The sequence below is a fragment of the Gymnodraco acuticeps genome, unplaced genomic scaffold (genome assembly GCF_902827175.1).
Source record: "Gymnodraco acuticeps unplaced genomic scaffold, fGymAcu1.1, whole genome shotgun sequence".
Lineage (NCBI taxonomy): Eukaryota > Metazoa > Chordata > Actinopteri > Perciformes > Bathydraconidae > Gymnodraco > Gymnodraco acuticeps.
In genome coordinates, this window is record NW_022990295.1 from 609,352 (window position 1) to 626,069 (window position 16,718).

The following is a 16,718-nucleotide window of genomic DNA, read 5'->3' on the forward strand; positions in this document are numbered from 1 at the left end:
ATTCCTTTCACTGCCTAATTGATTCTGACAGACTGCAAAAGGTTACTGAACCTCTTCTGTCAGTAATTTCAAGCACTCACTCCTGGAGCACTTCCAATCTCGCCTTTCACATTTCCGCCCTGAGCCACCAAGAGCACATCGCTCACGACGGCGTCACATTTGCCACTTACATTCCTGAAGAGAGAATGAACCAAGACCCCCCCGCCCCACCACAAACAGAAATAATAAACACAGCACAATTATAGCAACATTTACCAGCCGAATACTTGTAAAATAAGCATGTTAGTAGAATATTTCAAGTACTTAACAGCAAAATAAAACCAATGGTAGTGTATTGGCTGGCTGGAGAATTTTAAATTCTCACTAGCCATTTGGCCAGTGGAATAAAAAGTAGATTTATTTTCAACTGAGTTAGGTTAATGTATAAACAAACATATTTTAATTATATATGAATGGCCCATCTAATTTGATGACATCATGTCTTTACTTACTCTACAACATGTGTGTATAGACTCCTTTTGGGAAATGGTTAAAAATCGTTTACATTCTGTTTTTACTAGGTATATTTACGTAATAATATTTTCTTTTTAAACGTAAACTTGATTTATTCAACAGAATGTATAATGATGCGTACAAGATAAGCCTGCATACTATGACAACATATACTGTACTGTACACAGGGTGTACACACACACCAATCTAATGAGAGCAACACACTATTGGTGCTTGGGGGGGTGAGGGCTTTGGAGCAAGAAGAGGGAGCAGTCACGAATGACCAGGCTCACATTTTGACAGTGGAAGCTTCCTAACAGCAGCTTCCTGCACCAGGGGTTTAATTTTTGATGGTATGAAACATGGCACAGGAAAGCAATTTGAAGAGCAATCAAGGTACACAAAAGAGATATGGAAGCGAAACAGATTAAGGAGAGAACAGAGGGACTGCCCTGCCCTGAATTGGCTCTGGATTAGCTACAGAGATGTGCACGCCACTGAGAAACAGAGAAGCTCCAGAGTGTCACCTCTATTACATTTGGGAGATTGGAATCTGCCCAGCGACGGTAATGAAGCTTACAGAAATATTTGTTGTGACTTTCTCAGGGAAAATGCTGTTCATTAAAGATATTGTTAAAGCCTCTGATTCCAATAAAGAAAACATCATGATTATCAGTGGTGGAATCTAATGAAGTGTATTTACTCAAGTCCTATTCTTAGGTACAATTCTCTGTACTTTTATTTTAAACTGCTTTATACTCCACTCTATTTCAAAACCTAACATTTTACTTTTTACTCCACTTCATCCAATTGACAGCTTAAGTTACTAGTTACTTTACAATTCAGATTATGAACTGATACAACATATAACTAAACTAATAAAGAAATGTTGACAAAATGAAAAGTTAAGATTTACTCAGGAAAAAAGCACTACTTGTAGTGACAGTGATAAAACCATTGTTGCATCGATAATCATAATCCAGTAATCTATATAAGAATATTAATTTGGCCATATGCACAGCGAGTACTTTTGGTCCTTTAATTACATTTTGATGCCAATTCTTACAGTAAAATACCCTTGTACTCTTAAGTGAAATTTAGAATGCACAATTCTGTTTGTAAAAGAGTATTTTTAAATGTTTGTATTGCTACTTTTACTTGAGTAAAATATGATGAGAGGATGTTCAGGAAGGTAATGAGCTACTGCTCGTGGACAGAAGCGCTGCTGACAGTTCGGAGGGACAGGCATCAGTCCACTGTCTCGGGGTTAGGCTGAGGCCTCGGCTGTGAGCTCTAATGAACACCAGTCTGTGGAGATTCACATTGTGCAAGGAAAGAAGAGCATGGCTGCTGAGATGCCACATCAACACTTTGGGTGGGTAGAGCTGCACGCCAAGCAGGGTTAACACACTCCTCTGTCAGAGCTTCACTCTTAATTGGACTTGAAGGCACTGTCAGGTCTAATCGTGATGCGGGGGTGCAAGGCAGAGTCTGCTCCAGAGAAACCTGCCAGATCTGGTCTCAGGCACGTCGGGAGGCGCAGATAGTCCCAAAACTGCAGGGTGCTCATGTATCATGTCTTCAGGGAAGGCATTATTAAAATCTTTGATTGTCAACATCTCTAGAATTCTTACGATTTTAATATGTATCAAGTGAGACTACTGAAGGGTTCCTTGTTTATGAAAATGACTACTTTCTGGTTAGTCTTTCTGTTGATCATGTCCCAGTTTTAGCTCTCATGTCTCTATTGTTTCTTTTAGAGGTCTTCTGGAGAAAGACTAAAGCACTTCAGTAGGACATAATTACAAAGGAGCATCCTGATTATTTTTGCCTCAGTTTAGATAATTTCTTTAATTAAAGTGCTAAACATTTTAAAGAGCTTGATAAAAACAAAATCAGGAAAGAAGACAATTGGGTGCTACTCCACATCTCCTGCATGTTCTGGTGGGGGCAGACTGCAGCTGTACAGTGAAGGCTTTGAACAGTATGCGAGTAAAATGTGCAGATGAATGAATAATTAAAAAATAACCAATCACTGTGAGAATAATACATTGTATTGCTAAAGCCATGCTTGATTCACAAACACAATCAGAGTTTGAACATCATGTCCAACTGCCCCAAGTCAGCCTGACAAATATGGAAATATAAATCACTGATATGCAAATGCAGCACTTTAAATGGCTAGAAACATATTGGGGGTTTGAGTCACGTCGTCCGTTCAAGTAAAAAAGTTTGCAGTAAACTCCTCAGCGACATATTACATTTGTGTCTATATAATGTGAAAACCAGCAGGAGGAGAGCTAGCTAACGTTAGCTGTTAGAAGTGCTGCTTGGCTAAATAACCAAGCTAACATCTGACATAAAGAGAGCACATTTTTAATGGGTTACATTATTATGAGTTAAAGCTGTATACATTCAAACTTAGTTTTGAGCGGCCGTTTATTATCATCACATGTTCAAATGTAAGGTTCTAATTTTTTTTTAGAAACTTTAAAAAATACAGTTGTTTAAATTGTTGGAATGTTTGCGCGGCAGTATCAAATATTTATATTAGGTATGGAATTATGATCTGTAGAGAATCGTAGAATTTCAATAGTATTGGTACTATGCAGTACGACTACCTACATTTCTGGTATTGTGGCATCCCTAATAAGGCCTGTTTTCCTTTAAAGAAATACAACGTGTTATAGTGCATTAGCTGCATTGTTATCACCTTTCCAAAGTGCTTTTGTTAATACGAAGAGATCTCACCTTGCCCTTGATTCTGCTCTCCTTCCTCCTCTTCCTCCTCTTCCTCCTCTTCTTCCTCCTCTTCCTCCTCCTCCTTCTCCTCCTCCTCCTCTCCATCGTCATAGTCCACCTCCTCTACTGCATCCTCCTCTTCTTCCTCTTCCTCCTCCACCCTCTCTTCATCAGCCTCTTCCTCCTCTTCCTGCTCCACCTCTACTTCCTCCTCCTCCTCCTCCTCCTCCTCCTCAGCCTCTCCATCTCCATCCCCTCTCTCCACCTCCCCTTCTTCGGGCTCCATTTGCTCCTCGTTGTAGTCCACGTAGCCTTCCACCTCTTCTTCTTCGTGCACTTCACCCTCTTCCTCCTCCTCCTCTACCGCTCCTTCCTCCTCCTCTTCCTCCCTGTCGTCCATCTCCTCGGTTCCGTCTGTCTCGTAGCACTCCTCCATGGTGGAGTTGTCCATGTCATCTAGGTAGGTGCTCCTCTTGGGGGACGTTTCCAGGGTTTGTCTGTCTAGACTCTTTCTCTTCTTGGCCTGGGGGCAGCCGTACACACTGCGGAGGGGAGATAAGAGTGCAGCCATTAGCGGTTAGCCTTAAATGCTAATGCTCATGTGCAATAAGGCATCTGTGTTAAATTACTGTGGTTTACAATCCACAATCCAATACACCAATGGAACAATGGGCCTCTTACTGCAAGGAGAGCAATGCCTGAAATTCTTCTTCTGGGGGAAATATTACACTTTGCTTAAGGAATCTTAATTAGACATGTACTCATTAACTACGGGCAATTCTAATAAAACGCTCCATTTCTTCTAGAACACAGTTTACAAAAGAGATACAATCTTGATCTTTAAAGCAAACAAGGCGGAAGATTCCGTTTATTTTTACATTAATTTGTATTAAGGTAACATCAATTTATTCTTCAGGCAAAAGAAAACCACAGTGCATGCTCCGCAAACACTTTGTTCCAGCGCGATATGCAGCGCAGCAAAACACGACTACTTGTCTGGAAGTGACTGTAAGGGGGGGGAGGGGGGGGGAGGGGGGGGGGGGGGGGGGGAGACAACCTGTAGCCTGATTAATTGAATCTTGCCAAGGCACCTTAGGTTTTAATGTATTCTCCGGCTCCCCTCGGCAGCAGGGGGACAGATCCTAATCTGATAATCTGATAATCTGTGTATTCGCTCAGGCTATTGATCAAAGGGGCTAAATCCATTTCACTCATCAAACCTCAGAGAGCCCCGAGCTGCTACCTGGCCCCCCATGTGAGTGACTTTAGAATGTGTGTTGCTGTGTGTACATTCATGTATGAGTGTGTGTGCGCACATTTGGCACATTCCAACAAAAGCACCCTCACAGTTAGAATGATGACGAGTTATGCGGAGTGTTTCGGCCATGACATAAAGCCTGTGCCCGGGCTGGAGTGTCAGAGAGCTAAACACGCTTTGGGCATGTTCACTCGGCTGTGAAATATCCCTGGCTCCTATTTTTACAACCTCTGGATGTTTCCCCGGCTCTGCGCTGCTTAAGAGTGAGACCTGATGTGAGTGAATGGCACAAGGCTCCGGGTGAGACTGGAAAATGGTAGTTAGTCAATCTGTGCTGCTTTTGGCGCGGACTCGCTACAGAAAAGGCTTATCGCACGGTGAGGTGGTATCGCGGTCTTAGAAACCCATTACTGTTCCCAGTTTTTAATGTCAGTGTGTCCAGCAGTCCAATATCCTATCCATCCTTCTCTGCCGGCCCCCGCTCCCTCTCTCCTCCGTCCCTGACGTCCATCAGTCAGTCAGGGTACAGTCAGCTGGCAGGCTCAATCTCGCCCAGGCCCCTGGATTCCTTAATGGTCTGACCCCCTGCACCCCCCGCAACCTGGGGCCTCATTTCATTAATCTAAGCCCACATGGAAACTCATTCCCTGCCTGACAGCCAGACCTCTCCCCCAGGGCAGCGCGAGGGTCTGCGGGATGGTGAGGGAGGGTGTGTGTGTGCTGCGGCACTGTGATCAATAGTGCTTGTGACCAAACATCTCAAAAGCACATTAAAATGCCACTCATCCTGGCCCCTGTGTTCCAGCGCCCTCTCCAAATAAATCAAGGGCCGGTCCCAGCAGGTTAGCGGCTGCCAAGGCAGGCGGGCTGGCAGGAGAGGAGGATAGGTGAGTGGGGGGGGGGAGGAGGAGGGGGAGCGTGGAGGGAAAGAGGGAGAAATGTGGGAATGGCACATAGGCCCTCTCCTTCTCAGTCTCCTGGTCCCGCCTCTCCATCTTTATCCTAGGATGTGCTGTCAGTCGTTGCAGCAAAACTCAGAGGCTGACAGGGATTCATGTATGTGACTACGCCTGAATCACTCTTTCAAAATAGCTGGAGCTAATGGATAGCTTATAATACATATTGGGCTGTGTATTTGCTCACTGTATTTTTTAAAAGGCGTCAAGTGCACTTGAATATTTCGTATCCAGATTGCACAAACAAAGAGGCCTTTTGAGAGCATGCATAATAACCTGACTCTGCTAAAAGTCCCACCTACAGGAACACACATTTGGCTCCGGTTTAAACACGACTGCAGAGCCTCTTATGTAAATGTTTTGTAATCACGCTCGTGCTAAGAGGCGTTGTCAGGTTGTTGTGACACCGTGAGAGGTGTGTTTGCCCCGACGCTCCACAGCCCCACCATGACTCAGCCACAGGAAGCCTCCACAGCTCTGCCATCCCACGTTCCCTGGCTGTGTCGCCGTGTGACCTTGGCTGTGTCGCCGTGTGACCTTGGCTGTGTCGCTGTGTGACCTTGGCTGTGTCGCCGTGTGACCTTGGCTGCAGCGATTGGCATCACAGACAACGCGTCCCACTCGCTGCACTTGGCAATTTCAATTCCAGAAATAATCAGGTGGCCTTCAAAAATTAAAAAAGCAAATACCGGCATTCTGCAGGTATTGTGCAGGGAAAGACGAGAACACATACCCATCTAAGCTTCCCTTTGCTTTGTCCTCTGGCAGAATCACATAAAAGAGGAGGGTGCCCTACGAGAGGTAGCAATCAAAGAAGAAAGGAGCTTCAGATCACAAAGAGGAACACTTCAAATGTCATGTAGTAGGCATCCTCACTATTATGAGATGGAACAAATGATATGAGGGCGTGAACAAGTGGCCCTTGTATGCAGGAGAAAACCCTCTGTTAATGTTACAGAGAGGGCTCTATTTTCTGGAGCATTAGTGTGAGGTGGGAGCGGCAAGAGAGGCAGAGCTCCCGTTTGGCTCATTTTGGGCGACAGTTGAGCGACTGCTGGAATGTGACGGCGTTCCACGGCGCCTTTATTAGCAGTCACATTAGCGGCTGTTCTCAGCGGGGGCAAAAGCTTTAGCCGGTCATTAGCATCACACGCTATTTGTCTCCCAGTGACACAGGGAGGAGGCTGCCTCTCCCCCTGCCTCCTCTCACGGCTGCTTTTCTCTCCTCTCTCCCTCGTCATCTCTTCCTGTCACCCACACTCTCACCTCATATTTCTCTGTGTCTGTTCTCACCCATCATAACTTCACCTGCTTTCTTTCCTTCCAAACATCCACTTTCTACCACCTCCTCCACACACTGTATATCTCACAGAGTATGTTTCTCTCCACCTGCACCCTGTTTCCCATTTCCTCCTATCTCTCCCCCCTGAACCCGAGCTCATTGTTGACGCTCCTTCACTCTCTGCAGAGCACACTAGAGATGGAGGGAACGCACCACCTCTGGCTGTGCCCCCTATCCAGCGGGAGGATCTATAGACACGTGTGGCAGAGCCCCGTCTCCATGGTGATACCCTCCAGAAATCCATGAGGGATTCACCATCCTCACAGCAAGCCAGTGAGGAGAAATGAGAGAGAAAGACAGACAGGGAGAGAAGATGAGCAGAGGGGAGGATAAATAGAGGCTATAGGAGCGAGACAGACAGGAGAATGTATGTTTTTATGTGCATGTGCGTATATAGCTCTTATGTGTGCACGCACAATTGGGGGATATACGGTGGAGCAGTTGAAAAGAAAGAAGAGGGATGTGTGAAAGAGGAGAGGATCATTTCAGAGCTGTCAGGCTTCTCCCGCTAGCTAGGGGAGAACAAAAGAGCGAGTCTTGGTGCAGGAGGCTCAGCGCATGGCAGACGCTGCAATTTGGGCGTTTTCTGTCGCCTCTCGCTCACATATCAGCTGCTTTGGCTCACGCACACACACAGCAGCTTGTCCTTAAACTCATAAAATATTACTTCATAGCTGCGGTGTCACTGAAACATGTATGATGTTTTTGTGAATGTGCTGAATTTACATGTCCACTTGGATTTACACCAAAGTCTTATTAATACGAGATGTTGGCATATTATCTTTTCTCGTGTGGATGCATATTTCAACAAAGCAGTAACATCCTACATTTCTTGGTAATACGACGGTGTATATGTTGTTTTTAAGACGGCTAAGAGGCATCAGCCCCCGACAGCCATGCTCGGCAATGGTTTCGATAAGCCTGTTGTTGCCCATTCACTGCTCCGGCTCTAGAATTTGTAGCCTGCAGCTAACAAAACCCAGTCTCAACTTTAGTCAAATACTCACACTAAGCCCCTCTGCCCGGACAGGACTGAGATACAGCACGGACTCTAGTGGACATCTCAAATGCGGCTAACCAACATCTCGCTACATTTTATCCTGCAGAGTCCATCCAAGGCGTGAGCGGCTCCTCTTCAGCTGCTTTTATTCATATCTGCCAACTACTATTCACAGGTGGTGTGTGCGCCTCACTGACACTGTCCCATCGAGGAGTGGTGGAGTACTTGGTGGAGGATGTGGGAATGAAGCTGAGAGCATTAAAGATGGGATAAGACAAATCAGGGCTGTTCAGATAGAGGGATGGGCTACACATGATAGTCTAGTCAAAGATTTGGAAATGTGGGTTGGAGCTTAAAAGATAAGTTGATCAGACGTTTAAAAGAACAATAATGGGGAACTGATTTAATGAGTGATTTAATGTTTGAGGGATTTTAAGCAAAATGTCAACCATTTGCTTCTAAGTATTGAATCTGAAGATGACTCGATAATAAAACAAATGGTCAGAATTAGGGGTGTTGAAAATAATCGTTTCTACGATGCATTGCGATGCGGACGTGGACGATTCGGTATCGATGCAGTGACGGAAGATAATCGGTTATAGCGTAGTAACGTTGCTTCCTGATTTTCCGGCCGCGGCTTTACTATAACGTTTTTTTTTTTCTGTCACTTTAATATCAAATCGGTCGGTAACGTAGAGATCAGGGAACAGACGTGACAGCGGTACAGCAACACCAAACACGGAGCAGTCTGCTTTATCCACCAACACAACACCACCAGTCCAGAACCAACAGCAGAAGGACCCGCTCTGAATCACTCCGTGTCGCTGCGGCACAGGGATTTATGTTTTTCAAAAATAATTACGTTACAATCATGTCAGGTTTTTGGTGGATTTAATTAAGTCTTGGATTGCAAAGTATGAATGTCCTCTATCAATTTTCAGACGATATATACGTGTGTAAAGTTTGTGAAGGCAGGAGGAAAAAAGCTCCCGCGATCACCGTCTCCTCTCCGTTCCTCCAAACCCCGCCCCCTCCCTGAAAATAATGAGTGACAGGCTGATAGTGACCCGATAGAAACTTTATTATTCACTTAATCACTGAGATATAATGAAGCTAACTTAATCTCATACATTCATGGGATTTATGTAACAGTAAGACAGAGAATGTAAGTATGCACCCACATGCAGTATTTGTTTGTATATGCTGTTGTAAATACTCCTGTTGTCTGCTGTGTTCAGACTCAAGTCCTGTGTGTGATGCCACATTCAGGACATTCAGTGTCCTTTTCTTAACAGAAGGCCGTTGCTAGAAGCTGCAGCTAGACTGCAGAAGCATTATTTTTTAGTTTTTGAGGATGGAACAACTTCACACACAGATATAGGGAGGCTAGACCTATACAATTAATTTATTTTGGTTTATAAATTAATGTCAAGACATTTATGTTATTGATTTCTGAAGCACTTTCTAAATAATAAAAAGAGAGTTCATATGTATTTACTGCATGTATGCATTGATGAAAAATAAGCCATGTGCAGTAATATAGAAAATTGAGGATGCAACGCATTGGTATGAATCGTGATGTATCAGGATGCATCGGGATATCGAATTGAATCGAATCGTTGACAGGATAATCGAATCGAATCGTGAGACCAGTGAAGATGCACAGCCCTAGTCAGAATACGTATCAGTTGTCGTGTTATCTGAACTCATTTGTACAAATTGGGTGAACGCAGGTGTAAACAGTACTTTAGGTAACCATTAAGTCATGGTAACGGCTAATTACGTGTATTGATCTATTTTGATTTAATATGCCAAATAATTAAGCAGACTCCTAGAATTGTTCAGACTCCTAGAGCTGAACACTTTTTTGTGATGGATCATGCAGAATATTGAGATGTGTATCATACAAGCCATCTTACATGATTTGGTGGTGGAGGTCCTGAGCAGGAGAGCTCACTCGGCAGCAGATTCCGGGGATGTAATGCGGCTATCTGTCATGCTGCAGCGAAATTCACTCCTGGATTAGCCAGGTAAGGAGTCTCTCCACCAGCGTAATGACTTCAATCAATCACCCCGACCCAGAGACTTAGAGAGAGACGCCAGCTAGTTAGCTGCTAGCCCAGCAGCCATTTTGGAGAAGAAATGCTTTCCTCCAGCGTGTCCATTTGTCTATGTAAGCCAGTGTTGGCTGTCATGATAATTGTTTGTTTAGATGAACTGACAAGAACGAGTTAGTGTGAGTGAATAGAATAACAGGGGTAAATTATATTGTGAGTCAAATGCACATTATTCTTTTACCCTTCATTTAGTATGTGCTTCTTACAGGAATAATAGACAGTGTATGAGTCCCTAACTATTTAATCTATAACTAGATGTATCGTCATTATCGACTGTTATATTTTCCCAATTAAGTTATTAATCCAATAAATGTAACAAAATGGGAAAATTCCCACCAGGATGTCCTCAAATCTGTTTATCTACAGAGCAACTTGCTTTATGACTTTTGTTTTTGTTGTCAAATCCCATGGGAAAAACCCAAGCTACAGTATATCATCCATATTCAGCTTTATCTGATTCCTCCTTCATTGTTGTCCAAAAACTACTAGAAACAGATAAATGAGCCACACTAATGCGCAAAGTGACTTCTACCTCATCATCATAAACATGGAAACAGCCGTTATTTGAGTCAATCCGTTATAAACTATCCTTCATTTCTTTTTAATGATGTGATTCTAAAAGTACAGCACAATCCTGTTTAAGGTGTATTTTGCTGTACATCTTCAGTAAGAACCTGACAGGAACCAATGGGCTTGTGGTTTTGAGCCACAGACCTGCGGTGTAAGAAGCATGTACTGAGAGATAATAACACGTTGTTGGTTTCACTCTTATAGGATTTGTAGACAATAACTACAATATAGTATATCTCCAACATTATCCGTTACTGTAACTCTGTCAGACTGATGTGCCCTTCCTGTGTTACATTCTGATCCCAACTCTGCGTCATGTTACGAGGCTTCATCTCCCCAGCAGAGGAGGAGGGCTTTTTGACATTGATGTAATTTAGTTGGCAGCTGCTCTGAGGGGAGGGCTGGCCGCGGGTGGGAGGGGGAGTCTGAGTTCGACGAGGGCTTGTGGGGGTTCAGGGGTTAGAGGTCAGGATGTGCCCGGCCTGAAGCTGGCCCTAAGCATCTGGCCACCCCCTCGCCCAACCCCCCCTCCCCCCTTCATGCCCACGTCCCCCTGGCACACTCCGCACTCACTGCACATGATCTGCTATTCCCTTTGATGCCTTTCCTCTGGGAGGCAGTTATAAAAAAGAAAAGAGGAGGATGAAAAAAAGCATAAACACCACCTGTTTATCTGACGCCGGGTAATGTCAGAAAGGTATTCTGCCGGCTTGTCATAATATGCTCAGGAGGCAAATAAGGGGGAAAACTACAAAGGGGAAAAATAAACAAATGGCATCATTTGAAGGCATGACGAGAGGAAGCGCATGTGTATTCCAATGTCAATTTTGTGGCCCTGGTTTTGAAATGCATTTAAAAGTGTGTCTTAAATTGCATTGAGGTTTATACAAGGACAGAATATGCTATGAAGAAAGAGACTATAGAGACAATATAGCATTGGTAAAATAAACTATTATTACACAAGTGATTGTAGTTGCACAAGATGAATACCAATCAAAGTCCAGCTTCATCACACTTTTGAAATGATAACAATGGTGTCGGAGGCAAACTGAAATGAACCCAGAGGCTCCGCGCGCAGCCTAAAGTGCATGAGCTAATGACGGAGCTGACGATCCAACCAACTCTCTGCTTTTCACCCTCAGCCCACACTGGCTTTTTGGTGATATAAAGCTTTCCCATTAAATATGGAAATTTCCGTTTCAGTGACAGATACTTCACAGAGGGGGGTTGATGGCATAGACGGTGTTTTTTTGGAAGGGGGAAGTGGCAGATTTTGATTAATGCGACCTTATCTGGTTCTGCACATGGAAGCAGAGGGGTTGCTGAGCTTGGCGGGGGTTGGATGGCATGCCTGTTCTCTTTTTCCAGGCCTCTTTCTCTCCTCTAGTTGAAATGGTTTCACTCACACGCTCTTTGTTTTTCCGTTTCTGCCTTCTATCCATTTTCATCCTATTGTGATTGGTGCACTCATCTTCTACCTCTGTTCTAATGTAAGCTGTGCTCTAACGTCTTTTGTCTGATATCCTTCTTCACCCTCTGTCCCCTCTTCACCTCCTCCGTCTCTTCATCTCTGTATCCCTATTTCTTTTTTTCCTTTGCTCAGTTAAAACTGCTCATCTCCCTGCTGCTCCGTTCTATCTTCAATTTGGTATCCTTTGCTCCTGTCCTGTATCCTCTTCCTGCCAGAGTGTGTGCTGCAGTGGGGCCGCTTCCCCCTGTCGCTCCATCACCACCTGGCCCAATTCCAATGCTTTTAGTGAGAGCTATCTGTCAAGCTATGAATAATACAGGCCCAAGGCTGGCGTTAGCTTGCTAGCTAGCAATGTGGAATCCAAATGAGGTCTATAGCAGGAAGAGAGCACTTGACTTTTAGCTCGCTACCACGCTCTCCCTACCAAGCTCTCCCTACCAAGACAGGCAATTACTCAGCCCACAGCCCCAGCTGCAGCCGTGGCAATCATCAATGCAACCCCTCACATCCCTGTCTGCACGCACACACATCTCATAGGCACACACACACATTGCATGCATGTATAAGCAGACAAGCACACCCCACCTCCTGATCCAAATAACACCAAGATGTGTCTATACAGGGGATGTATCAAAAACGTTGTTGCCTTACATGATTGAAAATCCATAGTATCATCTTTCCTGGCTGTGAAAAGTAAAAAAAACGATATAACGGGCCATTTCCAAAAATAGCAATAAACAAAAAGTTCAAATGATCACTGTGATTTCATGGAGGGTGATGACGAAATCAGGGCATTGATTGTGGGCGGAACACTATAGATATAAAGCCTGGCTAAGCAAACAAAAGAAAAGTTTCTGTTTGTTTTATTGTTGAGATATTCAAGTGAAATGTTTGGCGGGGCAAACTGAAAAGCAAAATGCCTCTGAAGTAACTCTTCATGTCATTCTGGTAGGCCATAGTCGAGACACCACCGAGCCATGGAGATCTATTAAATCGAGAGTGGAGTAACTTCATCATCTCTTATCTGTTGATTAGCGGGAGACACGTCCTGCACTTTTATCGCACTTGTTCCACAGTTATGGCAGCAGGCTGAGAGGGTCTATCGCATGTATCAGCTGTATGACACATGTATGGCCACCTAATTAGTTTTGCACCGAGGCATCCTTAGGTGACAGTGTTAACCCATCCATCATTGCTTCTAATCATCCGTCGGAGGAGTGTGGGATGTAATTACAGAGTGCTAGGCAACGACAGGCTTCACAGGTAAAAATAGTCATGCAGGAAGAGAGACGTCTGCATGTGTTTGGCATGTGGGTTGTGTGCACAAGGTGTGTGTGTGCACGTGGGCGGTTGGAGGTGTGTGTGTGGCCGTGGGCGTGTATGTGCGTATGCATGCCTGCGCATATTGTGATAATGAGATCTAGTTAGTGATGCTCCAGAGTGTCTTATTAACAAATAATAACAGCGCTCCTTTGTTTTTTACCTCTCCTCCCATCTATTATTCACACCTCACAGATTTACTCATGATTCATTTATACGAGCATCTTGTGCAACCTAGAAAGTAAATGTCACCCAAAACATCACTGTCGATTGGCGCTGTGCGTATACTACATTATGTTTCTGTGTATGAATTGTATTTGTGAATGCGAGGAAGTAAGTATAGAGATGTGTTTTCCCCTAAATATGTGCGGCACTAGATAAACAGTATTTACAGAAACAATCCAACACTGCTGCAAAAAGATTACAAAAAAAAAAATGGGACTTCTGCAATCTAATTCCATCTATCCACACAAGTGTGAATGATAGAGTGCTATTGAAACAGATGAGTTGGATCTTGCCGGATCAGTAACGAGGGCTGTAGTGAGGCCGTTCTGCCATTCAAACCCCCTGTTGTGAAATCTGCTTGACGCCCTGTGTACTTTAGCTGGATTCTCTTTCCGCTGAAATTGCCAGGTTGGAGAGAGGCACTCAGCTGGGAACGCTGCTCTACATGTGAAGTAGGTTGTGCGTGTGTGAGGGCTTAGGAGGTGTGTGTCAGCGGGTGTGTGGCTCGTATGTCTACATGTGTGTCAGTTTGCTTTCAGAGAGAGTATGTGTGAATGTACTTGTGAATGTGTGTGTCAGTGCGCTGCCCTTTGCCTCTCTACCCCTCTCTCTCCAGGTGAAGAGCCTGTTCTGGAGGCCCTGCTCCAGTCGAGGCCCCTTGAAGCCAGGCTGGCAGCACTTTACCCGGATAGAGGTAAACCTACAGTACGCCGTCGGTCTTAGCAGCAAAGACTTAGTGGACCATCAGACTGCAGTCACAAGTGGTCCGGCACCAGTACTAGCTGTAAGGCAGTACGCTGCAAGGAACATCTGTTTCAACAAGTCATTTACAGTATTCTTCAATTGACTCCTACAATATGGCTTTAAATAAATAAGTCTGCCAAGGATGTCAGTGCTGCTTATAAGCTGGACTCAAGAAAAACACTGGTTTTAGTCAAGTTTACTTCAGATATACACTGTTCCTGATTACCAACAGTACCATTCTGAAACACATAAACCTCCATCAATGCAGATTATTTAACTTTTCTGGAAGTTTAAACTACGCAAAAAAAACGTGTTGGTACATCTCTTAATATTTTACAACTTCCCCATCCTATCTGTTGCACTCAGCCCCGAGCCCCAAGCCCATTGGCTACTGCTGAACTCACTCGAACCAGAGTAAAAGGGTGCATGTGTCTGGAACCATTTTCAGATATGGATTAATCCACATTTGATGCTCCAGTTTACTGAGTATTCCCTCCAGCGGGGGGTGTATGTAGGATTGACTGAAAATAAAACCCATTGTGTGTATTTAAAGAAGAGGCCTATCACTCAGTGCAACAGTGTGGCTCACTGATTGGTTTTTAATATTTCTTTGGATTCTATGCCACTGAAGCATGAGACGTGTCTGGGTTTGGATACACATACCCAGTAGTAATAATCAGGACATTGTTGTGTTTGGCCTATTAAAATGATAACATTAACAGTAACACAAATAAAGTATATAACTAATAATTTAAAGGGGCCATTTTATGCTTTTTAAGGTTGTCCCTTTCCTGTAGTGTCTTATTGGTTTGTGTGCATGTCAATTGTCTGCAAAGACTAACATCCCAAAGTTCCCTCAAGAAGGAGCCTCTCCCACAAACTTGCTCTCCTGCCTGAAACGCCTCCATTGGACTCCTTTGTTTACTTGTGCTTCTATTGGTTAACGCTCCAACACATTGTACGTGATCTCCAAGCGGTTGACCAATCACAACAGAGCCGGCCAGCTAACCAATTAGAGCAGACTGGGCTCTGGTTTCAGACAGAGGGTGAAAAGAGGTGCTGCAGCACAGGCAGTATGAGAACAATAAAGACCTGTATGAACATTAAAGCATGATAACATGTTAGAGTAGAGGCAAAACATACAAATAAGAACCTGAAATGTAGCAACATAGGGCCCCTTTAAGACCTGACTTGCATAGAGGGACCACAGTAGATCTGTAGATTCTCTGCCTTACTATATGGACACGCCAATGGGCTCTTCCACTGTAGATACCCTGAGACTCATTGTGCCACACTGCTGGTTGCTTGCTGCTCTCATATCAGTCTGAGTGCTTTAAGAGCATGACATAGTAGAGGGAGAGGAGATGAACGTGTGTGTGCATGTGTGTTGTGTGTGTGTGAGAGTGAGGGAGAGATGACATTTAAGTGTCTCTCTCTTTGCACTCCTATAGTACTGCAGACCCATTACCTTGGTGTGTGTGTGTCTACCAGCATCTGAGTGTGTGTGTGTGTGTGTGTGTGTGTGTGTGTGTGTGTGTGTGTGTGTGTGTGTGTGTGTGTGTGTGTGCTGTTGTGTAACTACAAATGTATTTCCTCCAATCATCTCCATGCTCCCACGCGACTCACCCTCTACCTTTCTGTTCTGATCCTTTTCTCATTCATCATGCTTTCCTTGCTGTCCAGCCAGAGGTCTTTGCTAAGGTGTAATTTAGCTCCTACTGTTCTCTAATTTCTGCCTTAGTGAGGAGGGGTGTGGCTGCCCCCCTGACACCATGGATACGATCTGTCAATCATTCCCCACGGCCAGGAAATTGCGTTTAAAGTTAGAGTAATTGTTAAGTCTGCCCTGCGTGGGTTGAATTGAACACCCTTTCGGTTTGGCACAGAGAAAAATATGTATTCAGAGGCAAGGCCAGATGGATTTGTGAGGCTTTTATTGTTGTTAAGAACAAGGTGATGGCTCTCCTCATCTCACCTTTTGTCTGCTCTAATCTCCTTGCCTTTACTTTACTTCTGTCCTCATTTACTAGTTTCCAATGCTGTATTGTTGTTTTCATTCAATTGTACACACACTCCTCTATCTTCCTTTCTCCATGATTCTCTTCCCTGTTTCACTCCCTAACCTTCCCTAACTTTGTTCTGTCCTATTTTACCCATGGAGAAGGACAGAACATTAAATGGTGGGTACAATACAAGCATTGGTAGCCTGTGTTGCCTCTTGTAAAAATCACACTGTTTATCTGTAATTTACTGTAGATGGCCCTGTGATAATATACTGTCGTCCCTTCTATATTCATTCTATCCACCACCCATAATACTAACCTAGAAAGCCTCCACATGGCGCTCTGACAGAGGCACAGCGGCATACGAAAACAAGAGGACAGTAGAGGGGAAAGCAAGACTGAAAGAAACTCTACTTAACATAAACATGTTCAGTGGGCTAGCAGTTACCATTGCTATTTGTCCTTGAAAAGCTCAAAT

At 44.2% G+C, this 16,718-nt stretch overlaps 1 protein-coding gene across 14 annotated transcripts in view; it reads right to left on the reverse strand.

The window, feature by feature from the left end:
* myt1lb (myelin transcription factor 1-like, b) overlaps positions 1 to 16,718 on the reverse strand; it is a 98,886-nt gene that overhangs the window by 31,987 nt on the left and 50,181 nt on the right. For 13 of the 14 annotated variants that reach the window (XM_034222202.1, XM_034222200.1, XM_034222191.1 and 10 more), the window contains one exon: positions 3,244 to 3,776. In XM_034222202.1, coding sequence (XP_034078093.1) covers positions 3,244 to 3,685 — 442 coding nt within the window. In that variant the 5' untranslated portion in view covers positions 3,686 to 3,776. Of the gene's footprint in view, positions 1 to 3,243; positions 3,777 to 7,797; positions 7,965 to 16,718 lie in introns of those variants that run through there. The other variant, XM_034222203.1, reaches the window with a different exon arrangement.